Source organism: Lytechinus pictus, chromosome 17 (assembly GCF_037042905.1).
Source record: "Lytechinus pictus isolate F3 Inbred chromosome 17, Lp3.0, whole genome shotgun sequence".
NCBI classification, from domain to species: domain Eukaryota; kingdom Metazoa; phylum Echinodermata; class Echinoidea; order Temnopleuroida; family Toxopneustidae; genus Lytechinus; species Lytechinus pictus.
The window spans coordinates 25,026,782-25,053,064 of record NC_087261.1 but is presented as its reverse complement, the minus strand read 5'-3'; the positions used below and the strand labels follow the sequence as shown (position 1 = coordinate 25,053,064).

Genomic DNA, 26,283 nt, shown 5'->3' with positions numbered 1-26,283 from the left:
CTTTCGTTATTTCCATTGCTCTACCTTTTGTTTTCATTCTACATCATCGGTAGATGTAAACATAGGGATATATGAAAGAGAGAGAGAGAGAGAGGAGGGGAGGGGGTAGAGAGAGGTAGAGACAAAGAAAGAGAGATATTATATAGAAGGGGAAATGGTAGTACGTTGATTGCGTCTGTGATGTTTTTAGTAATTTCACTGCTTTATTTTCATGGTCTTTGGTATATCATCAGTAGATGTAGAAATAGTGGGCTAAGAGAGAGGAATAGAGGAAGAGAGAGAGGAGGAGGAGGAGAAACAAAGATGAATAGGGAGAGGGGGAGAATGGCTACGTCGATGTCATAGCGTTTTATAGCTCTTGGATATTTTCACCGATCTACTCTCATGTTCTTTGTTACATCTTCAGTAGATGTAGACACAGTGAGATATGAACAAAGATAGAGAGGAGGGGTGAGAAGCACAGGGAGAAACAGAAAGAGGAAGAGAGAGATATAAAAAGGGAAAATGGGTTATTTGATTGCGTCTTTGTTGTCTATGGTTGTTTTCATCGCTCTACTTTTTATCATCAGTAGATATGAAAATATGGAAATATCAAAGAGAGAGGGATAGGGAGAGGGGGAGGAGGGGGAGAGTGAGAAAGAGAGACAGAATGAGAGACAATGAAAGAAAGAAGGATAGAGAGATATAAGGAAAATAGATACTTTGATCCCGTCTTTGATACTCTTGGTTACTTTTATCGCTCTTCTTCTTGTTTATTATGTGTACAGCATCAGTAGATATGAACATAGTCACATTTGATAAACACGTCAAGCATGGCCAGCTCATTCGAATGATAACACACTGATTTACTACCCGATGCATTTATATTTCAGTAACTATGTCGCTTTGAAGAAAAAACAAACAAACAAGTACTTTCCAAAGATATCTATTTAGTCTATCCAAGCAAATAAAAACTATATAATAATTAATTCACTGTATTATTCTCTGAATTATTTTCTCTTAGTATGTATTTAATTACCTTTCTCGATTTAAGTGGATGACCTAATAATTAATGTTAGGTATGTGCATGTGTGGGTGGTTGTGGATGTGCGTGTGAATGTGTGCGTTTATGTGTGTTTGTGAATAGTTGTCTATTCTAGTTTAGCATCTTAACCTTACTATAAAATTCCTTTTCTCACTTTTTTGTACTTTATGGATTAGCATATCCTTTATATTTTGTTACTAATCATGTTAAGTTATTCCAGGACCCCGCTCACAAGCCTTGCTTTTAAAGTGGTCATAAAACCGATTCGTCTATGCTATAATGTAACCTGCTTTGTGCCAATTTATATTGTATGTATATTTGTTTTTATTACAATGTGATGTTTTTGTTCTTGAATAAATAAACTTGAAATTTGAACTTGAAAACTTGATAGTAATCTAAAAAAGAAGATATAGATTAATATCACGCAGTCAACGAGAGACGTCAAACAGTGTAGTTTAATTTTTAAGGTAGTGGGTTGAATGACTGATTAACCTAGACGTTAATTGTTTCCTAGGTAATTGGTTATATACCAGCTTGGCGTTTACCAGCAAAATGCTGTCCTGCCGAGTTAAACAGAAACAGAAACAGCGTCCTTGTTGTTCTTGGTTATTTCCATCGTTCTACTGTATGTTCCTTTGTAGATCATCAGTAATTATGAACAAAGTCATATTTGATCAACTCATCAGACACTGTCATTTCACACCATGGTAACGGTTTTAAGTACTCGATATATAGTAAGAGCTTATCACGTTTTGCGTATGACAAGGATATTTCTCTGCAAAGAACTAAATTCAATTGAAATGTTTCCACGCAAATTAAAACAATACTTCGAAAATGTGACCAACAATGTATATTCAATTGTTTCGTTATTTATTTCAATTGGAATGATGATATAAACAATAATTGCCACAATGAAACATTTCGTGAAACACATGATATTGTACATTCAATATCTCATAACACGGATACATACACAAATGACATTTTGACATTCAAGTTGAATAATGATTTATAAAAAGAGTGAGAATGAAGAAAAGTCGTGATAGTCGCGTGGCCAGAGATTATCAACCAAAACACGGGCACCATATCGTGCGGAACATGCTTTTACCGACACAGCACTTTCTCATTGGAATAAACTGCCATTACATTTAAGAAGTATAACATCATCAGAGACTGTATTTTTGTTCTAACAATACCTGTTCTTAGCACTATGAAACTCATCCAAACTCTCTTATACTTTATATTTGTCTTGAGTTTCTGTTAATGGAATATTTAAAAATAGACACCAATATTTGAATTATCATTTATAATCATTACCAATATTATTGTTATTATTATCATTATAATTATGATAAGAGAGTAGGTCTTCGGAACAGCACCAGAAAAGCGGAAAAAAAACAATAATTCATGGAAAGTTTTATATGTGTATATATATATATATATATATATATATATATATATAACATGAACTTTATCCGTTTATTAAACATGCATATAACGTGTTTCTTCCATGAATGTAATACAGGAAATGAATTTTATCTTATAATGCTTGATGCCATTTTTCAAATACCATGACAACAACCATGTAAAAAGGAGGACCACATTTCCGTTGTTTCCATGGCAACATAAATAATTATGATAAGAACCAGGTGAATACGTGAAACAACTGCAAGAAAACAGCTTGAAGAAGCGATAACAATGAATAAATCATAAAGCCTTATATGTCTTGATAAAACAAAAGGGAAGATGGGTTGCCTTCGAGCTCTACATAGTTTGAAGTCAATTATCTGTTCTGTTTCCACGTAAATGATCGCATATCATATACTACAACTTATATTCACACGCAATCTCCTAAATCACATTCGAATGGGATATGCCTTGTTCAGGTATTTGAATGGAAGATCGTTAAATGATTGTCAGGAGTTTATTTTTCAAAAAAGTATGAAATTCTATGTAATCTAAGAATACAAACCACTCCACCAAATAAAAACACTAATCGTAAAAAATGCTCAAAACATAGATGTGGTGTACGATTTAGAATTATATAGGAGTTCGATTGTGGTGATATTAAGTAAAGATGTTTGTGTATTTAAGAATGAGGCTTTATTGAAAATCGATGACAGAAATACGTTTCGTATACTACCTTGCAAAATAAATCTGCACAGGGATGTATTTAAGAAATATTGCATTACGTTTATTCGAAGGTAAAGTATTGTTTTTGCTTTGGGTGCCTTGCTTTATACCGTATGACTAATTGTCAACGCAAACTAATCACAAAAATAAATGGTATAAAGGAAAAGGATCGAATCCAAAGGCAAGGGGGAAATGCCATGCAACATAACCGAATCCCATAAAACAAGAATAATGTTGTCATCATTACGCCTCCAGCATCCTCCTTGACAACAACGAGTAGATACCCACTTGTCGATCTCGAAATTTCCCATCTCCACATGCTCCAAAGAGCTCTTCGACATAACCATGGAAACCGAGAAAGAGAACGCGGATGACGGTTCTCCGCATTTTTCGTTCGCTGGCGCCCACGACATGAAGTGATCCATGGACCGCTCGACTAAGCACAAGCGATGACAAGATACGAAGGTCCTATGGATGATTTAAAGTGTAGTTGGCCGTTGAATGCCGAGATTTTAATCAATAGATTTTGGATGCCAAGCTGTATTTTTCTTCTTCCATTATAATTGCTAGCGTAAACAAACCGCTAGCGCCGAAACGACAATCGTGACAAAGAGTGAATTTAGAGATAGTGAGAGTAAAATATTGAAAATACAGAGAGAGAGAGAGAGATAGAGAGAGAGAGAGAGAGAGAGAGAGAGAGAGTGAGGGGGGGGGGGGAGGTAAAACCATGTTCCTTTTCATCGTTTATCGTCCATCGTATAGTCATGGTATTACTTACATGGTATCCGAATATCTCTGACTGCCCAAAGAGGTAGAACGCCATATTGCCACAGGCATAGATTTGGCTCATCGAAGCCTTCCTTTTCTTTCCCCTATGTTAAAGTATGGACAGCTCAGTCAGATTAACGTGTTCTGGGGAATAAACGAGGTCGATTTTAATATACAACCTTAAGAGAAGCTTATGTGCACTGAAAAAAATGTCCAACTATTAACCAACCCTGGGCAACATACTGCCCACACAAATATTGGTTAAAATCTGCCCGACTTGGGATATAAAAACTAATAATTGGGTAATGAATTTGCTCGATCGGATAATAATTGCCCAGAATATATGAATATATATTTACCAACATACATTACCCAACACAATGAACATTTTAAGTGTTTAAATAGATGACAGTTTAGTCATTCTATTTATTTGCAGAAATAAAGTGATTGCCAGTACCTAAATCACATTACCTTCTTGTAAAATTTGGAATCCCCGTAGGTATAGAAATAAGATTTTTTTTTTACTACAAATTTTGAAATAAAAAGATCGTAGCAGTTTTGTTAGAAATAAAACAGTCATTACTTCGTGGATTCCTTTTTATTTAAGTAATTGTATCGACCATTCGCAATAACAGATCACTCACACTAACGAAACTGAATGATAAGCTATAACGTTATTTCCAATGAGAAAGTGCTCCCATTGGTCGTTGGTGTAAAGGTAGCAAAAGCGATGCCCTTTCATAATCACATCTTCATCTTATTGTCCAGTCATTCCATTCAATCCGTGGACCTCAGTAACAGAATCTCTGCTCTAACAATCAATAAATCAATACTGGTGTATATCATAGCACATAATAGGCATAGAGAGTACTTCATGGAACAGATGAAAGAGTCAATCATGTGCACAGAAAACTGTTATAAGCTACTTTAATCTGTGTATCTGATTGGCTCAGAGCAGATTATTAAGTGAAAATCCATGACTATTTTCTTCATTAAACGTTTCCCGAGAGGCACCCGCCCGTAGGATTCATCAACTTGACTCCCATCCATGGCAACAAGCCACTTGATGATGAAATTATCTTCTATGGACGGTGTTCGAGTTGCACAAAAAAAATCCTAGGGGGTCTAATTAAAGAAACATTATGCCATCTGAACAATCACACTAATTGTCAAAAAGACCATTAAATTGATGATTGTCCCTTTTAACAATGGACCAGTGAACATTGCGCTGTACTCATAAGAAGTTGCAAATGAAACCCTTTTAGCCACCGGTGTTTGATAACCTTTTGCTTGAAATATGATATATTTGTTTGATATAAATGCCCCATCTATGATTAGATTAATTGCATTTCTCTTACAATGTTCACACCAACATGGTTCTTATTGTTGAAACCAAAATCAAATGCTCGCTTGAGGTGAGTTGGAAGCAAAAAGTAAATATAAGCTACTTATGAAAATGCTTTGCTTCGTGAATATAAGTGTTCGCTTTGTCTTGAGCGACAGTTTGGACTTGACTCAATATATCGTGGGAGATATGTTGATGGAGACAGGATCACATGCTGTCCTCATTTTTAGTAATACTTTCTTTGCTTCCCATCAATACCACACGATCTTTCTTAAAGTCTAACATGATCAGTAAGAAGAACGTACATGTATGCTCTGAAACACATTTTCGAGCAACCTCTAAAATATCGACACCTTTTATTTTTTTACTGTCAGCTTCAGTATTCACTATCTTCTGATTCGCGTTTGATGTCGACATTTTGGAATAAGCATCGCCAGTATGATTTATTAAATGTCTCAACACCTATCTGAATCGTCTGTTGTTTTCCCTTTTATGTACTTGCGCATAACCTCGTGCTTACTTTTGGGTACATGAACAGAAAAATATTTTCAGAACATTATTTTTATGGGATTGCGTGCATTTCTTTTGCACAAACTTTAATAAAAAACCGTTTGCCTCTGCTTAGGGAAAAACCTGTAAACCATCGACATTGTTTTGCATTCAGCCAAACGTTACAACTGGCGTAAGCATATGCCAACATAATGATTTTAATTCAATATGTGAATACATTAAGATCCTTCAAAATTTTTTCCAAAGTTTTGCTAAATCAACCCAAGTCATGGTACATTACCAACAATTTTAAAACACTTCGAATTCAATAATACGTTATGGTTTAAAGAATAATACTGTATAAAAGCGATTGTACAAATTTCCAGTTCACTCTGAGTTATGAAATTATTTTCATAATGAAATGAAGAATACATGTATACTTTAAAGGAATGTTTTGAACATTCTGGGAACCTCTGACCAATTCCAATGCTTCGTCGTAATGACAGCAATTTTTTACTTACAACTTAACTTAATTCTTAGCCGCATAGGCCTGTTTCAGCTTTCGCAATACAGCAAAGTTTCAACTGGCCTGAACTTTAATCATTCCTTTACCGGCTACTACTGATTCTGTCCCTGACCTTTGCGGTTGCACGTTGGACAGTTCGGAAGTATAAGGTATCCCATCTTCGGCCGTTGGGTCGTCTGTAGTCTTCAAGGGCAGGTACGGTGGGAAGTTGTCATCAGGATCAATATTTATCCCGCTTGGATGCCCGGCACTTTCGGACGAAGAGGTTAGCACACTAGGAATCAGCAGAGAGATAGCGACAATGAATCCTCCAACACACAGCATGATAAGCCCTGCGAGTTTCGCTGCTTCGAGTTTGCGATTGAATGCTGCATCCTCCTGATCTACCACGGCGACGTCAGCCCGATAGTCCACAATATCCTGTCTTGGTTTTACCAGGTAACCAATCAACAGAGCAAGCACCGCTAGGATTAGAATATTCACACCGACAAAAACGCCCGCTTTCCACCAATGTGCAGCACAGGCACACCGTCTTCTCCAACACTGAGTAGAGCAGGAATCATGGCGACTGTCCTTCATGGATGATTGGTGATCAGCCCCAAGGAACAGATCATCCTTGCTTCGCATCCCTCTCTCGGGCTCGTAGAAATTATGAAGGTAGGACCTGACACCCCACTCTGAACTTGACGACGGGGATTCGACATTTGAGCTGACTTCGCTCTCTGACACGCTCTCAAGACGTGGTGGGCGTGTTATCTTCCGTCTAGCTACAACTGGACTTTCCTTTGACGTTGAAGGCACATGTCGCGGGGCTTTGTTTGGACCATGCGATCCGCTGCTTTCATCGCCAAGGGATGTTCCCGGACTATCTTTGCTACTTTCGTCGTGGCCTTCCATCTTGACTATTTAATTTGGTTGTTTCCACTTAGAAGAAAATTTCCTATATTCCGCAGTTAATCCAAACTGAAAATACAAAGGCACGGAATAATATTTTGAATGAATCGATGTATCCTGCGAAGCAAGATATTTTGAAAAAGAAAAAATCACACACCGTTCTTGCGTGGGTTGCCTACAAATCAATTCAGAATTTCAAATTATGTTCCAGCGAGCAAAATGACATCAGTGAGTGACGTACACAAGAGATGGCACTTGAAATATGGTTAGTGAGGCCTTGCTTCTGGTCAAGTAATCACAAATAAATTCCAGTTAAGTAATTGCTAATTCTGCACTTAAGTTGCATCAAGCACCATGGTAATACCTTAACGTTGAATATAGTATCAGCATAATCAAGCTTCAATCATATCTAGGTAGATTGATGAATATGAAGAAAAGCAATCATACACAACTCCTATAGCAATCGAAGAGAATCGTTTTAGATCACGAAATTACAATTTGTATTAATCTGAAACCCGGTAGAACGCATAATGTAATGGTAAATGGCTTCTACTCTCATGAAGAACAATCACACATGGAAAGTAGATCCGGGAAGGATACAGTGCTCTCATTTCGAATGCTCTCACCACATCCGAAAGTATTGTAAGGAGATGAATGACGAAGTATTCAGCATGTTCGAGGTCAGTTTTTTTTTCAGAATGAGACTAGCTTTCTATAACTAAGGTAGCTTGTTATCATATGACACACGATGAAGCGGCAATCCTACTTCTGATGTGTCGAGGCGCCAATTTCATAAAGCACTACAAGCAGACGATAAATACATCGTTTTTCTATCCCTTTACGTCAGTCCTTTTCGTAAATCAATTCACTTGTGTAGAGATAAACCACAGTCTTCCTCCTTCTATAGTGTCTTAGTCAGACCACAGTTATTTCAGAGTCGTTTTGATGCAGACGGCTTCAGGTGGTGTATGCTTAAAGGATGATGTGCGGCTCGTTTTCTGGAAGTGCGAGGGTGGATGACGTAAGTATCGTCCTGATCAATAGTGAGGATGATTAACGACCAGCAGTGCATCCCGGAAAGATGTGTGAATGGAGATCTGCAATCAATGAGGGGAAGAGAAGGAATAGGAATGGTGAATTACAGAGACAGGATATTTCGTCTTCGAGGTTATTACCAACCATTTGATACACGGTATGCATTCACATATTAAATTCAATTCAATTCAAAGTTTATTTCAATCAATCAATCATAAAAAATACAGGTATATACAAATTAGATCAAAAATGGGATTGGGAGCCCCTGGAAGTATTCATTTAAAAAATTTGTGGGTGGGGCATCACCATGATACAATTATATACAAATAAATATAAGACATACATAAAGAGTGAACAACAAATAACATTGAAGTACATTTTTTTTAAGTAATAATTATAAATCATAATGACCTACAGTGTGCTATTGGCAGGAGTTTTTATACTGAGAGAAAAATTCAACATTCAAAAGTTTTTAAAACTTATTGAGGGTTTTACTTTGTTTAATATCATTATTTAAATCATTCCACAGCTTGATTCCTCTACAACGTAGATCATTTTGGGTAATATTACCAAGTAAATCAACTAAAGACTGTCCAAAACTATTATGACGTGATATCGGTTGATGAGGAGTCGGTTTCATTCGAGTGATTTATATTCACTTACTCCAAATATCCGCGTCTGGCCTATGCTATAAACTTTATCTGAGACATCAAATTTTGAGGCATGTATATCCTGTATGATTTAATAATGCATTTTGGCGTATTAAAATATAAAACCAGACAAATAATTATCGCACTGAAAATGGCAGAAGAACTTGGAACATATAATTCTAGACATGTCGCCCCCGCTTCAGGGTGCCTTATGATATACAGAGTAACGACCATTTAGTACATCTTGTATAACCAGAAATGAATTTCCAGAAATTAACGTTTTTAATACTACTCTGAAAAGAAATGAGAAAAAAATGAAACATTCATTCCATTAAGAATTACAGAAGTTCTTATATCATTTAAATACACATAAACGTTATCCAGATCATTCTCTAATGTATCCTCCCACATATTTCTTAGGAGAGAGAAGACAGGTGAAGTAGTACATGTCGCATTTATTACCTAAAAGGGAATATTTACGAATACTCACGAATTGCCCATGCTTTTAGATGCGGCCTTGGAGCCTAAAACGCCATACAATGAGCGTATAAACTGATAGACAAGGTCTGACAGTACGATATGACATTTCTCAAAGTGTGTTCATTTTTAGTGTGGTATGCAGACGTGGAAGATTTCTCTGAAGGGTCAGCGAAATTCAGAGAGAGAGAAGAGAAAAGGAATTTGCATTGCGTACACCATCCTTTTCATTCTGAATATTCAGAGAAGAGTATAGCGTTCATAAAGGCTTAAAGGGTACATTACATTTTTCAATTTCAAATTTCAATTTCAATTTATTTCATTTTCAATTTTCAGATAATAAACATAACAACAAACATATAAACAAAAGTAATATAAAAAGCAGAATAAACGTCATAACAGTCACTTCAGTTACAAATAATGTACACACAAGTGATGGTTTAGACTACTAAGCATGTACTATAAGGTTCATACAGTAAACTGCGTTTTATAAAATCCCATATTTGATATAGGTCTATGTTTCTATTGCAACCCATGCAACGTGTTTGAAAATGGATCTCATGGCCATTATCATTTAAAAATAAATCCCCATTTTTCTTTTTGGTATTGCTGATGGATCCTCTAATATATGTTTTCGAACATCATGCACGACAGCTTCATTGCTTATGACCAAGCCACACCGTCGAAACGGACTCCAGACAAACAAAAGCTACTACGTTAAGACCAATTATATATTATCGGTTGATTAGGAGATGGATTCGATGGTGTGGCTGCATGAGGCATTGGGCTACGATCAACTCCTTTTGATAACGTAGCATATCCTCCACAGACTCTAATAGCTTCATTATCCCGAGAAGCTGAATCTCTCTTTATCGAGGAAAATTGAGTCCTTGAGTTCACTCAGAAAACGTCTCCAGTCTTATTTCACAGCAATTATTACTCAGCTCAGGTGTCATGAGAAATCCATTATGGTGAGGTCCATGGGAATCAAAGCTAACAGAAACTCTAAAGCCATAATAACTAAGTACTGAAGGTAACTGACTTGTTTGATTGTCAACGGCCATGACGGTTAGGACATGGCCGGAATTGGAGAAGTGGACACATGGGGGCCTGCCTACCTGGTAAGAGCGAGAGAGGAAGGAATAGGGGAAATCTGCAGCCCCTTGCAAAAGGAAGGATAAACATCCTACACAGGTATGGAGAAACCGTGAAAGAAAATCGTATTTTTTTAAATAGTTTTCGACAATTGAACTAATTTCATATTGTTAAAAAACACCGTATTTTTACGAGAGAAGCAGTATTTTTGGGTACAATTTTTACAATGAAAATACCGTTAAAAAAACCCAGTGAAATTTAGCTTTTAAGAGTAACCAGTAAAGTGGCGGCGAAAAGTCTAGCAGCAAGTTGCAATAAATTAACAGTGTCTGCACAGAATATTCCTGGCAACTCTGTCTTTCCAATGTTCATGCTAGTATACCTTTGAGGTATGTAAGCTATCGTAACCATTACATTAGGATTTTAGTGTTTTTAACGATTTTACCCCTTAATATTGGGCGAAAAAAAACGTGCATTCCCCCTGTAAAAATATATTTTTTTTTTCTTTTATGCAAGTTAGAATTTTGAAAGCTGTTTCTTAAAAAAATATAATGCATGCCTGAATATAAGAAACTGTCAATCAGACTGGGGTGTCTCAGTATGTACCAGTGTCGTGGGGGAAGATGAGAATAAAAGAAAAGAGGAAAAGTTTTTATAGAGTTAACATGGGAATGATGTGAGAAATAAAGGGGTGAAGGTAAATGGAAGGATTAAAATAAATGAACCCGTTTTTTTTGCATCACATTTCCATGTTATTTGTTGTTTACTCTTTATGTATGTTGCATATTTATTTGTATTTAATTGTATCATGGTGGTACCCCTCCTACAAGTTTTTTTAAATAAAGACTTCCAGGGGTTCCCAATCCCATGTTTTTCTAAAATGTGTATATACCTGTATTTTCATGACTGATTGATTGAAATAAATTTTGAATTGAATTTAGAAAATTGAAGAAGCAAGAACGAGAAATCAAAAAGGAGAATGGTAAAGAAGTAGACAAAGAAGAAAAAAAGGTAATAGCGAATATAAAAATAAGAAGAATTGAAAGGAGAAGCATATAAAACGGATAGGTTAATTTTTACCAAATTTCAAGAGATTTGTTGACGTACATGTAGGAGGAAGAACTATAAGTAAAGAAGAAATTCTGTCATTGACAACGAAGGAATGAAAATTGAAATGGTCATTATGTTCTAAGATGAAGGATGGATTATTTGCAAGTTGCAAATAGGTAATCGAGTATAGATAGATGAAGAGAAAGGAGAAGGAGAAGAAGAAGAAACAGAGAGAGAAAGAGAGAGAGATAAAAAGAAAGAAAGAGAGAGCATTGTCGTATGCAGTGGGGAGGAGGCAGGGGCAGTTCTTTCTTAGTAATTTTGAAAACTTACATTTTTTAACTGAAATTTTTTTTAGTAAAATCCTTCAATTGCACTTTTGAATGTTAAAAGCGCCCCTATGGCAAGTTCGGTCGCTTCGCTTTTTCTAGTTTCTCCGATTTTTTTACGCGTCTCGTCCCCTAGGAATAACTATTTGCGAATAAGGTCATATGTATTGTGTGTGTGTATGAGAGAGAGGGGGGAGGGGAGAGAATGAGAAAAGGAGTAGAGGATACTCGTGTAGGGTTCGGGGAGTACTGACTTTGGTGGGATAGAAGAAAATAAATAGTTTGGTAGGTATTACTAAAATCAACAACAGTGATGGGTCAAGTGTAATTTTTAATATTAATAGAAATGAGCCACAAGAATGGTCACAATCGTTGTTTGTTATATGATAATTCATTAACCCTGATCAAGCTGAAAATCAAATCACAAAAAAAAATCACGAAAAAGTATATCACTGGGTACATAAAAAGAGGAGACCTTTTGATTAGAAAACTACTTTTGTTTGTTCTAAAATATCAGGGGGATACTAACATCAGGACAAAGCGCCACCGAATAAAGCAAATATGACTTCGATCTCATGAGGGCGGATATTAAAAGCGACTGGGGCAAAGTAATTAATCTGCGACGACCAGTTAACGTTCCTCCATATTTAAAGGGGAAGAAAACCATGATAATAAGCTTTAATACAGTTCCAATGATAAGAGGGACATTCAATTAAAAGCTTAGCTACATTTGATTAAGCTAAACTCACATATAGTATGTGTGTATGACTATATAAGTACAACAACGACTCAAGCCTATGATAGTCCATTTCGAGTAAAACAAGAAAAATTAAATAATTTCTGGCAATTGGCAATTTTTTATGGAAAATTCCGGCATACAAATTACACACAAGATGGGAACATGTATAAGCAACAATATTCCATGTTTACCGCGATTTGGCAAAGAGGCGGACTTGTCGTTTTTAAATTCATAATACATGTAAAATGCAAATCAAATTACACACACATGTACTAATGTTCAAATAAGACACGAGAAACTTCAACAATTGGGATTTATCGCTTCGGCGATGCACGACTGATTAAAAAACATAGAAAACGTATTGTCATATATATCCTGCATGACAAAGTACACCTAAGAAGTTTTAGTCGAACATTGGTGAATCAAAACAGCAGTTCCGTCGTAGCCTCTGCAAAAAAAAAAAAACCCGACTTATTTGTATTTTTTGTTCGTCAGCACCGAAACTTAGGACGTAGCTGTTGTTCCGGTTCACCCATTTTCGACAAATACAACCCGCATGTTCTTTGTCAGTTGACGGACAATTCCAATATATTTAGAGTGTTCTTGAATCCGTTACCGTAGTGTTTGCGAAAACTTCCTAATATGACACCCGGGACTCATAGGCATTTCACAGAAGATAAATTTGAAAAAAAATACATAGAGGATGTGTACATGACAAAATTAAGGGTTGTGGATCTAATTACACACGTTAGCCCTCTGGATACACACGACCATGCGTTACTCCAGAGATATTAAGATAAAAGCAGATTTGTAAACTTGATTGGCTTGAAGTGAGTGTGTGAGATTGTGCGTGCGCGAGCGTGGGTGGGTTTACGTTTGTATGTGTGTGTGTTAAGAAGGGTGTTTGTTTATGTGTATGTAGAGTAGAGGGGTGGGGAGGAAAATGAGTTTGGGATTACAAATGACGGAGAACAGTCATTCGGTTTGTGTTGGCCTAAATTCAGTGTTTTGGCTCAGATTAATGCTTAAACGTTTTTTTAATATATAAATGTATAGCTAAACTATTTACTAAAGGCATCGCCTCATTTACGATCCATTTCATATCAAAGCACAACTCTGTGATGGACGGTATCTATCTGAAGCGATGAAAATAGAGTCTGGATAAACACACACTGTTCATCCTTAAAAAAATCTAGAACTATCATCCATTACTCTGCTCAGCTGCATTTTATTCACCTCACATGACTATCCAAGGTGAACATGGCAACATCCCCTACGGGTCCCCATTTATCCCTAAATCCTCCAAATTGCTTTTACTTCATGTGTTTTCTTATTACAATATTGGCATTTGCTCCTTTTGAGGGGGTTGAATCAATATTCATTAAATTTCTCTTCGACCGCGACCTCCATCTCGGGCCCATGGCAACGTGCATCTATGTAATTCGTTGCTCCCAACTCCCCAAAGGTTTACGAGATATACATGACAATAAATTAGAAATAGATTGGGAATATTGCATGGAGTAGTGTTTGATATTGGCCCCCGTTTCGAAGCGAAACCTTACTTGAGTGGATCAGGGAAATGTCGAGACTTTTTCAATCACAAGAATCACGATAATTGTTGGCATGATTGGTGTATCTTTTAAAGCGAACTTTGCCAACATGCCGTTTTTTCTGATTCATCGAGTGGCGATTCCAGTAACACGATTTAAAAAATACCACCGTTGCCCTGATGTTATAACTACGGTACAATCATACAGATATGACAGTTATGGATAGAGACATTTTAGTCCTTGACGTAGAGACTATCTGCATAATTGGACACGGTCTTCCATGATTACCACATTATAGGTAGAGTGTATCTCCACGATTGATTCTTCGAACGAGTGTAGTCATGTGGGATTATTTTACCAATACGTGTTCATGTTTTCATCTAAAAAATATTGATTTTAATAGTTTAAACATATGTCTTATATTTAGGTTAACAAAAAGATGCACTCGTGAATCTAAGTTCAGGTTTATGTAAAGGTGACAACAACATTACGATATATTTTCTTGGGTATTCCAAAGCTATTCCTGTTACAATTGACCCTGACAAGGGAAAGGTCAAAATGGGATCATAATAAAAAATCTGAGGAAAATGATCCATTCATATCTATGTAAAGCTATATGGAAATGTCAGATTCAATTTCCTAGGATGTGAACAAGGAGGAATTGAATTAAAATCAACATTATTTTTTGAACTAGAAGGTATTAGCTTTATCAGCGCGAAAGAATGACATGATAAAATATTCATGCGTAAACACATTGTCCGGGCATGCACACCATGATACATGTAGGTTAATGCGATGACAGTCATGATACATGCATATAAAATGCATCACAGTCAACCGATTGCAAATTGGTTAATTGCGAGTTCAAATTAAAGCCTAAGTGAAATTAATTGTGCTTGAAATTCAGCAAGATGTAGCCTTAGCTCCGATGAATAATTCAGGGACTTCCTCATGTTCAACATGTTCAACGTCACTTTGAGCAAAGTGAGACACTGTTCTTCTAACGATCGATTAAGGTATCTCCGAGGGTTCTTGTGAGTACAGAACCAAGATTCCGGTGAGAGGTTGTTGTGTTCTGCATTGCACATTCAAGTTGGGTGCAATTATATAGCAAGTTCGGGTTGTACACCAATACGGTAAAGGTGTCCCCGAAGGCGACACACAAAAACCCGCTCTACAGTCAAAGCCAGCTAAAGTTTTTCAGTCAAAGAAGGGTTTATTGATATAAGGGGTTTATTACATTTCAAGTTCAACAAAAAATGCCAAAGAAGACGAAATGTAATACAACACTTTGAAATGAAATAGGAACTTCTATCATGAAAAGCATAGCTTGTTAAGAGGGGGGGGGGGTTTAGAGCCTATAAAGGGTTGTAAATAAGTTCGTGCATTGCTTAATGTGGGTTCGTTGGTGACCTAGTAGCCGAATGTGCCCATTTACTGGTGATAAAATAAAACACAAAACGATGAGTTAAGTATCTTTGCAGTCTTCATACTTTCACTCCTTAAGCAATTTGTATATTCAATCATTTTCAGGAAATGTAAAGGCAAATGTGAAAATCGGTTGATGTCATGATATAGCATAGGTGCAGGTAAACGATATACTTAGTATGCGATATCAAGAAATGGCGTGAAGAGAACTTCATATCCCCAAATATGCAATGAATTCTTGAATGATAAAATGGTTATACCGTTGGCCAATCTTATCAGGTGCTGGCCATTATTACAATAAATTAAACCAGTTCATATACCCATTTCGTGATAAAACCGTACGTAGCCGAATTTCCATCAAAAGTGGAATTGCCTCAGGTGGCCAGACGCACTTACCTGAGAAGTGATTTCACCTTGCAAGAAAATTATCAAGCGCTCGGCGACACAGTTTAGCAACCAATCTCCACAAAACGATGACCAATCCAGATCAATGTTACATGCGTGTTTCTTTCAGAACACTAACCAGGAACTAACCAGAATTGTTCTTTGATATTTGCTATCCATCTCAAACCTTTTACGGGATCTGGGGTTCTGATTTCGTATTCAGAGATAATTCACCAGGTACATGTTTCCGCCATTTTCCATGGAAATTGAATTTTGATGAGAGGGCCTTGCGTAGAGAGGTTCGATGTGTAAACACAGCGTGGGTGGATTAAGCATACTTTGAAGATTGTGAATTCGATTATTAAATTCGTCACAAACGTGTTTTGTACCTGATTCTCGGAAAGATGTTTTGCATTTGCCGAACTTTCGTCTTCATGGGTTTGGTAAATCCTTCTAACATGCCCTAAAGTACAAATCACTATTCCATGTCTTTACTAGAATATATTCATACATGCGCCCAGAAACAACTGTGGTGGGGGATATAATCTTAAAATGTGCTCTACACAATCAATTTACCTATATTTCACAAAATGTAATTTATTTATTTCTTTTTTTCTCAAAAAGACCATACATCGGTATTCATGATGCATATAGCAATTTCATTTATATGATGCTCGATAAAACAGCAATGTGGATAAAATGCCTGGCTAAAGGGAAGAGGTGCCTAGCCGGGAATCAACCCCCCGCTCCTCGGATCTCCAATCCATCGCCTTAGACCACTCGGCCACGGCACCTTCTTGGATCAAGTGCCCGATCAAACTAAATGGGCGATGGATGAAAGGGTTCAATTTTATTTACATGTCATTCTGAATTTAAATGACTTTGTATTATTAGGATCCATTTTGATACAATAATCCTTTCGTCACTATTCGAAGACACTCTTGATTTAAATCATTTTATATCCTATAAATTAGGAGTGTTGGTAGAACACAAAATTTAAGAAAGTCGAAGCTCAATGAAAATGGATTAAAATAGAACTTGAAGATACATTTATAGGGCTTTATGACGTCATTCATTCCACTGCCAGCAAAATGTGAATCATAAAACATTAGAAAAGATATTTAAAAATAAAAAAAAGGAAAGAACATATTCAAATGATGATTCTGCCTGCATAAATTTATCATGAAAGAAATGCACTTAGAAATTCCGAATAAAGTTAGATAAAACTTAGAAAAGATGTTTGAAAATGAACAAAAAAGAAAGAATATAGTCAAATGACGATTCTGCCTGCATGAATTTATCGTGAAAGAAATGCACATAGAAATTGCGAATAAATTTAGATAAAACTAAACAACAAGCCTGTAAAATAAGGAGGGTGACTATACACGGATTACACACGAGTGGGTTCAGTCAACTTCCTCATTGGCAACGATTTTACCCCTGACCTTGAAATAATGGAACGTTCGTCCTTCACATTGAGATTGTATCTTCATTAAAATGCAATGGGATCTACAGAAACTTACCTGTACGGCATCAGCGGTTTATGAATGCACTGGCCTCAAATTGCAATGCCTGATGTTTAAAACAACTCTTAATGATGAATCAAATGCTAGTTCACCGTATTCTTTCTGCGTTCAGACGATGTTTAGTATTGCCCCAAGAGGATTTTAAAGCGCTCTGCCAATGGCGCTGTACTACCCAGATGCTGATCAAACGCCGGAGCACCGAGGGATGATGGTTGCCCGCATCAGTGAACGATAATGATCCCTATGTTTATCATCCAAGCTCTTTCTCCCGTCTCTCGTCTTGTCTCTCTGAAACGGAGGATGGTTCACGCAGATTGCTGGCCAGGGAAACTAGTAAAGATTCACCATGATTACTCCTGCTTGAGTACGGGGAGCGCAGTGTCTTTATTAAAGCGCGCGCCTTGTGTGGTGCATTTGATGGGCGAGAGGACGTAATTGGTTGGGAATGAGAGAGACGGAGACAGGATGAGGGAAGTAGGTTAAATGTCGAGTTGTGTGTGGGGTGTGTGTACTTGCATAGATGCGAGCGTGTGGATGTGTGAGTTTATATGTCTGTGTTAGTTGGTGTGTATGTGTTTGGGAGGGAGGAGAGAGAGAGAGAGAGAGAGAGAGAGATAGAGAGACAAAGATAGGTAAAGAGAGAATGGGGGCATGACGGAATTAGTGAGAAAGAAAATAGGACAACCATGACAACGGAGAAGATCGCCTGAATTTTTTTTTTTTACATTGATATAATCTGGGTAAAGGCCTATCAGAAAAAAAATGCTTTCAAAACTTTTCATTTATAGAATCCCTCTAGAAAAAAAATCAATAGCAATAATATCCTCGAATAGTACATTTTACTAGAATTAGAAATCTCCTCATCTTTTCCCTAAAATGATATTTTATAGGATAAATCATTAAAAACCCCGATTGTTTTGAAGATATCATTCAAGATTACTCTTTCTTCGCTTGCTTGCTAAACACATAAGACATCATTTTACTTCATTTTTTCTTCCTTCTGTCTCATTTTTTTACGTTTACTTATTAAAAAACTCCTGGGCCCCGTCTTACAAAGAGTTGCGATTGATCTGATCAATCGCAACTTTGGAAAGCGAGCAATTTCAACATCTGAAATGCATGTTGGTTCAAAATATTTTCTAAATATGCTGTATATTCATGTACTCATCCTTTTCTTGCAAGTTTAGTGTGCTTTTCTTTGCTGACAAAAGTCATTGAGTACAAGCACCTGCAAAATAAATTATGACATTGATGGATTTCCATAGAGTTACGATTGATTGGATCAATGGTAACTCTTTGTAAGACGGGGCCCTGGTTTGAACATATGATGATTAAAATCAAATTTGAATCCATCCAAATGTAATCTTTCGAAGCAAGTTGAAATAGTAATTTACCATGTTTCCGAAATAATAATGTATTCAAGAAAATGCAAGAATTTTTATCCAAACACATACCTCATGTTTTGCTGTACATGTAATTGTGATTTTTTGCAACCTTATGACAAAAAATACTCAAAATTGTAAAGCCTTTTCCCCCTGTTTATCATGTTTATAGACACACTGAAATATGGCATACTCTTTTACCAGTAACGTCATTATGATATTTGCTATCGTTTCATCACCGTTATCATGATGATAATAATTATCATTATCATCATCATCATTATCATCATCATTACCATCATCATCATCATCATCATCATTACCACCACCACCATCATCATCATCTCTTTCATCACCATCATCACCATCATCATCATCATTATCATCAGCAACAACAACAACAATAACGTCAAAATCATTCTCGTCCCCATTCCTCTTGTGATTGCCAAAGTAACTTTCTGTCGTTGTGTTGAGCATGTTTTAATTGCATTTGCTCTTTTTACATTTAAGACACAAATGCAGAAGAATTGTCAGAATTTTTACCTTTTTCATTTCTACCTTAAAAAAATATGTATTTAACTGCTGTTGTTTACCGATCTCGCTATTACTTGAACATGTTGAGTATGCTGCAAAATGTCTTCTAAAGTTTTTGGCGGATGTTGTGACGAACTTGCTCGATTCAAAGCTGAATGAAATAATTCGTACAAAGCAATGTATATATATATATATATACAGTGCGTCCCAGATAAAACGAGCCGAGATTTAGCGATGATTTATCATAACTTAATCACAAATAAAATAGACAAATGACCTACCAATGTAAAGCTTAGAATCTCTTCTTTTATCTGATATTAATTAGATTATTTCTCATTCACGCATGAGTGAGCAAAAACAATTTGAAGAGGGGATACCAAAAAGTCATTTGGCGGGTTGTATCTAGCTTTCAAAAGGAAAACCACATTTTTTAAAAGTTCAATATCTGCTCTTTAATTTGATACCTCAATTACAGAAAATGGTCAAGAAATAACAAAGTTCTGGTTATTTGAAATAAGGCTTGAATTTCAATACTTTCATAAAATGAAGATGTTTTACAGGCTAGCGTTCAAACTCACTCGACACTCCGTTTTGTTTACGATCAGCCATGCATTAAGTATTTTGTTAACCATCCGATAGCTTCTGTGGGAAACCGGTGAAAACAGTTTATTTAATGAAATTATGGAAATTCAAGCCTTATTTCAAATAACCAGAACTTTGTTATTTCATGACCATTTTCTGTAATTGAGGTATCAAATTAAAGAGCAGATATTGAACTTTTAAGACATGTGATTTTCTTTTTGAAATTCATATACCCCCCGCCAAATGAGTTTTTGGTATCCTTCCTTCAAATTGTTTTTGCTCACTCATGCGTGAATGAGGAATAATCTAAATAATATCAGATGAAAGAGGAGATTCTAAGCTTTACATTGGTAGGTAATTTGTCTATTCTATTTTTTATTAAGTTAGGATAAATCATCGCTAAATATCGGTTTCGTTTTTTCTGGGACGCACTGTATATATATATATATATATAGAGGCATCTTGGTTTTCCACGTATTGGCAATAATAAGACATCAGAAATGCGAAACAAATCCACGAGTAATGCAATTTTTGCAATGCCAACAAGTTATTTTATTCACTTTCCAAATTTTCGGTAGACATCTCCCTTCTTCAGGGAAGATTCGTGAATTTTGACAAGTTTAAATGACAGTTGTTTTTATTAAAGCGTGCGCGATCTCAGCGGTAACTGCTGCTAGGTGCGCAAAATACTGTTATGAATGTATATAGCGCGCTTTTGGGTAAAAAATCATTAATGACGTAAGTTACGTAATAATAAAAAAGAGTATGATTTAAGTTTCGTAACAATAAAAAAAATTCGTAATAATAAGAGTGTCTAGCTGAGATCGCGCACGCTGCACATTGCACAGAGAGAGCATAATAAACATGATAGCTGAATTAAGGAAATTAGGGCAAAGAGGAGGAAGATATGATTATCTATAGAATGTGAATGCGTTGAGCCAAGACAGATCTTTGTTGAGGCCGCTTTCAAAAGTGCGGCCTTTAACGATATGTCTCAGCTCAGCCCATTTCCGTTCCTCTGCCGATCTGTATCCTCCGCCGAAGATGCAGACATTGATATATTTGACAGAGTGATTGGGGAGGTTGAAGTGGATGGCCACAGGAAAGTCATTTTTGTTTTGGTGATGGAGCTTTTGTGATTATTGAATCTGGTGCTAAATGTGGTGCTGGTTTCACCAATATAAGTGACCCCCGGGCATTTGGTACACATTATGCAATACAGGAATATTCTATGCGTCACATGTGTGGTTAGGGGGGGGGTGGACAATAAGGGACTGAGAAATTGTTACTGTGCCGTCGGTGGTTACGTGAGTGCACACTTGGCATCGTGGCTTGCCACATCTTTTGTTGCCTTTTTGGGGCGAAGCCTTGGGCAGTTCGCTGCTTACTAGTAGCTTTCTCAGGCTTGGGGGCTGGCATTGTGAGTGAAGGGGAGGGTCGCCCATAGCGGTTGAGAGTTTAAGGTCTAGGTTGATATTGGCAGACCATTCCCTCTTTGTGGTATTGTCAAACCTTTTGGCCTGGGGATGGTACGTAGTAACAAGAGGGATTCTTTCATTAGTCCCTTGTTTTGGTTCTGCAGGTAGGATATCCTCTCTTGATTTTTTCTAACCTGGGCGAGGGCATGGTGGACAAGTCTAGATGGGTAGCCTCGTCTGATGAAAAGTTCACCGAGGTTCGCAGCGTCAGCCTCAAACACTTTGGGGTCTGATGCGATACGTTTGTACCTTAGGAGTTGTCTGTACACAATCGATTTATTCGTGTGGGATGGATGGAATGAGTTATACTCAATATAAGAATAGGGAATCGGTTGGTTTGATGTATACACTAGTACTTAAAGTAGAAATATATTGAAAATCATAAAAATAAAGAATTATATATCAAATTAAAGGGGAAAATAAGAAGAACACGATGGTGTACATCATTTATCATGGAGACCGATGAAACTCACTTAATTGATAGTTTAAAGTTCTCTCTCTGAATACTTCAAACACGCACAATTACGTCAGCGAAATTGGTTTTTTTTTATGACGTGTATAAGTGTACGAGAGGCGTGATTGGCTCTCCCACGTCAAGCTCCACTTGCATGCAAAACCTGTTGTGAGGGTACGTTTTCTCCACACTGTCACTGAATACTTCGATCACGAAATGAAAGAAAACCCAGAAGTTTATCTAGATTTAGGATTTTCAAATTGATGATTTTGAAGATGAAGAGAAAATTGTTTAAGTAAAAAAGTTTCTAGCTCTAGTGACGTGGATGGAGGTAAATTAAGCCTATGATGATGAGTCGGACTATTCAACTTGCATGCCGATTCGCAACCAACTCATGCAGCTGCTAGTGCTAGCTGCACGTACCGCGGGCCAAAGTAAATCAATGAAAATGAATTCCAGTCTGACCATCCAGACAGAGTCTCTTCCTTCATTTACTCTAAAGAAGGAAAATAATGATATAACTGTACTTACAAACAAGTGAATATATCTGAATCTGAAGGCAAATCAACTCAACGAATAGCAGCAGACGATATGCACCGACGATAATTCACGTGGCTGGGATAAATTGTCACTCGTTCTGTTAGATATAATTTCTATCTCATTATTTTGACAAAATTACGAAACTCGGGGAATTATTTATCTATATAAAAATTTAGTAACACCTCGTACTATTTTTGAATTACGATAAAACCTTTTTAGAAGCAAAAAGTTGAGGTAAATTAAAATTAGATGTAAAAGATCATCCCCAATTTATGTAAACAAACCATCACAAACACACATTGCTTGCTCGCCTTGGCTGAGCTGAGAGAGTAGATGCACGTGTTGCACAGCTGTCTTACAATCACATACGAGCTACGCATGTTGGGGATGATATTTATCCCAGACACGTGAAGATTATCGTCGGTGCATATCGTCTGCTGCTATTCGTTGAGTTGCCTTCAGATTCGGATATATTCACTTGTTTGTAAGTACAGTTATATCATTATTTTCCTTCTTTAGAGTAAATGAGGGAAGAGACTCTGTCTAGATTGTCAGGCTGGAATTCATTTTAATGAATTTATTTTGGCCCGCGGTACGTGCAGCTAGCACTATCAGCTCCATGAGTTGGTAGCGAATCGGCATGCAAATTGAATTGTCTGACTCATCATCATAGGCGTAATTTACCTCCATCCACGTCACTAGAGCTAGAAACTTCATCATCATTCTCTTCATCTTCAAAATCATCAATTTGAAAATCCAAAATCTGGATAAACTTCTGGGTTTTCTTTTATTTCGTGATCGAAGTATAGTGACAGTGAAGAAAAAGTACCCTCGCAACAGGTTTTGCATGCAATGGAGCTTGACGTGGGAGAGCCAATCACGTCTCTCGTACACTCATACACGTCATCAAATTCGAGTCAATTCAGAGACCGCTGGGAGGCGTATTTCGGAGAGGCATTTTAGCGCTTTTAATTGGCGATTTCCACCTTATGTATTACTTTCGTTATTTTTGAATGACCAAATGATAATCCCCACATCATGACCTTTCCACTGATATATAATAAGGCCATATTCATAATCAATATATTTCTCCTTTAACGAATTATCATTCTTAGAAACATTCACATCCAGGAAGTGGATTTTCTCTCTTGAGCTTTCAATGGTAAATTGAATGTTTGGGTTGTGGGCATTGAAAGCATTGTGAAACGATGCCAGAGCGTCCTTGGTATGGGGCCAAATCAAAAAGATGTCGTCGATGTATCTGATGTACAATGACGGTTTGAGACTACATTTGGAGATAAAATCCTCTTCAAGGACAGCCATGTACAAGTTAGCATACGCTGGTGCCATTTTTGTCCCCATTGCTGTACCCTTGCACTGAAGGTAATACTTCTCATTGAACTCAAAGTAGTTGTGTTTTAGAATGAAATCCACCATGGAGGACAAGTCCTCAATTTCCTGCTCGGGAGTACCCTGTTTTTGAAGAAATGTACGAAGGGCTTCTTCACCTTGGTCGTGGGGGATGTTGGTATAGAGGCTCTTAACATCCATGGTTATGAGTATGGAGTCTGATGTGAGGGGAGCAGACTTGATCTTGTTCAAAATATATGTCGTGTCTTTCACATAGCTATTAATATTAGGTAGAAATGCCTGAAGTTTTTCGTCGACATACTTAGACATTGGCTCTGTTAAAAAACCTACGCTTGAGACAATGGGTCTACCAGGGGGAATGATCTTAATCTCCCTACATTTCTCGACTATTTTTTGTACATCAGATTCGTCGCTTCCACAGATATTCTTAACCAACTGAGGTAATTTGTGCATCTTGGGTAACAGGTAAAATTTACTCACCCTGTGGTTATCAGGCACCAGCGTACTACTAGAGTCAGTAACAGTTTTAAGATTCTCCCCAAATTGTGGGTCTTGCTGATGGTACTCCTGTGTGGGGTCTTCTGTCAAAGGAGAGGAGAATGCCTCGTCGGTGAGCTGCCGTTGGGCCTCGGAGATGTAATCGTCGGCGTCCTGGATTACCACCGCCCCACCTTTGTCAGCCGGCTTGATGACGATGTTGGTGTTGTTCCTCAGCGAATTGATGGCTTTCTTTCGTACCTTCTCTTGATGACTTGGTGGATTCTCTTTGACGTCCCTAAGAAAGTTGTCAAGGTGTCGCTCGACGGTTGAGGTGATATTGTCGATGTGCGAGTTCCTTCCCGCTGGCGGGGTCCATTTTGATCTCGTCAACAATGGTGGCTTGGCCTTAGCAGCTTGAGGAGGAGGGGCATCACCAAGTTCATCTTTGTCAGCGAAGTATTCCCGGAGCTTCACACGTCTGTTGAATGCCACAGTGTCCTGGCAGAGACGTAACTTATCGAGTCGTTGTGGAGGGCAGAAAGACAGGCCGAGGTTGAGGGTCTTTTCCTCTGACGGGGATAGGTGATGGCTGGATAGATTGACTACGTTGCTTTTCGTGGTAGTAATGTTACTACACGACGGTGTATCATCTACCAGGCGATGGGTGGAATCTTTCAGGCCACTCAGCTTGCGTTTTTTCGTTGCATGCAGTGGTTCGACGTAGCAGTGAATTGCCTTTCGAGATGTTGGAAAACAGCTTATTGGTCAACAGCTTCGTCCGATTGAATTGTATTGACAATATCTTGTTTCCTCTGTCGAAGAGCACCAGAAATGTTCCTCTGTCGGTGGTATGCTTCTCTCAGGCACATATATACATATATATATATTCTCTTTTTTTGTATTCACATCATGGGCACTGACGAAGAGTGTGACTTTACCTTTCATTCTGAGTGCTATGTACCTTTTAAAATCTATGATTTTATTTTCAAAACTATTTGTGACTATTTTATTCCATATGCCGAAGCAGACTTTTTCTATAATGTATATGTATATATATATATATATATATATATATATATATATATATATTTATATATATATGAACAAAAATGAACATGCAGCAATTTTATTTCATTATCACTGCCTTAAAATGAACAACCTACGACAAACTTGTACATTTCCAGCACATATTATTTTTTCCTCGAGTAAATGATATTTAGGTGTTTACTATAGAGCTAAAATTTCTACCAAAATATTAATGTAGAACAAGGAAACACATTTATAAAGCCATCGACTGTCATTAGTGGACAGACATGATACCCGTGATGAAATTAAAATAACAGGGAAGTGATCATGGTATTTATTTATACTTCGTTGCTTTATTGAATCTCTGTAGGTCACCACGTAAATTATATGATATAGCAGCAAATAATACATGTATATCGAATGATCACTTAAACACATACACACAATATGCGTAATTACCATATCTTAAGCAGTGACGAAGCTTGTGAAAAATTAGGCTTGCGCTCGGTCACCGCTATCAGGAGGAACAAAAAGAATGAGAAAAACAAAAGTATGGAGAAAGTAAATGAATTTTGAATTTTAAAAGAAATAAAAAGATTGTAAATGAAAGGAGATTAAATGAAATTAAGTAAAAAGAAGGAAAAAAATGAGAATATATTGGAAGGCCCGAAAGTTCTAGGCAAACATTCGATTTCGATTTTAACCCAATGTGCAATCTAAGCACTTTGCTTCGAGCATCTCCGTGTCCTATGATATTCGTCCTTAACTTTACGTTTTATCTTGATTAACCGATATATCATCGATCGGTGACAAGTATTAGTTTGCATAGTATAAATAAATATCCGTTTTAATTTCTTATTGGCATGTTTTTTACAAGCAAAATGTGAAAAATACGATTTCGTTCAAAATATCCGCAAAGCTAGGTAATACATCTAAGTTTCACACATAACAGGTTGTGCATAATCAATTGTGTAATGCTTTTTAACAAATATGA

The 26,283-nt window shown here is 37.0% G+C and overlaps 1 protein-coding gene across 1 annotated transcript; it reads right to left on the bottom strand.

Moving 5' to 3' along the window:
- Positions 1–4,322: 4,322 nt before the first annotated feature.
- On the bottom strand, positions 4,323–17,849 carry LOC129280609 (neurensin-1-like). Its single transcript, XM_054916613.2, has 2 exons — positions 17,440–17,849; positions 4,323–8,276 (listed from the first exon to the last, which is right to left on the bottom strand). The coding sequence occupies exon 2, from the start codon at positions 7,180–7,182 to the stop codon at positions 6,340–6,342; it is 843 nt and encodes a 280-aa protein (XP_054772588.2). The 5' UTR covers positions 7,183–8,276; positions 17,440–17,849; the 3' UTR covers positions 4,323–6,339.
- Positions 17,850–26,283: the final 8,434 nt, after the last annotated feature.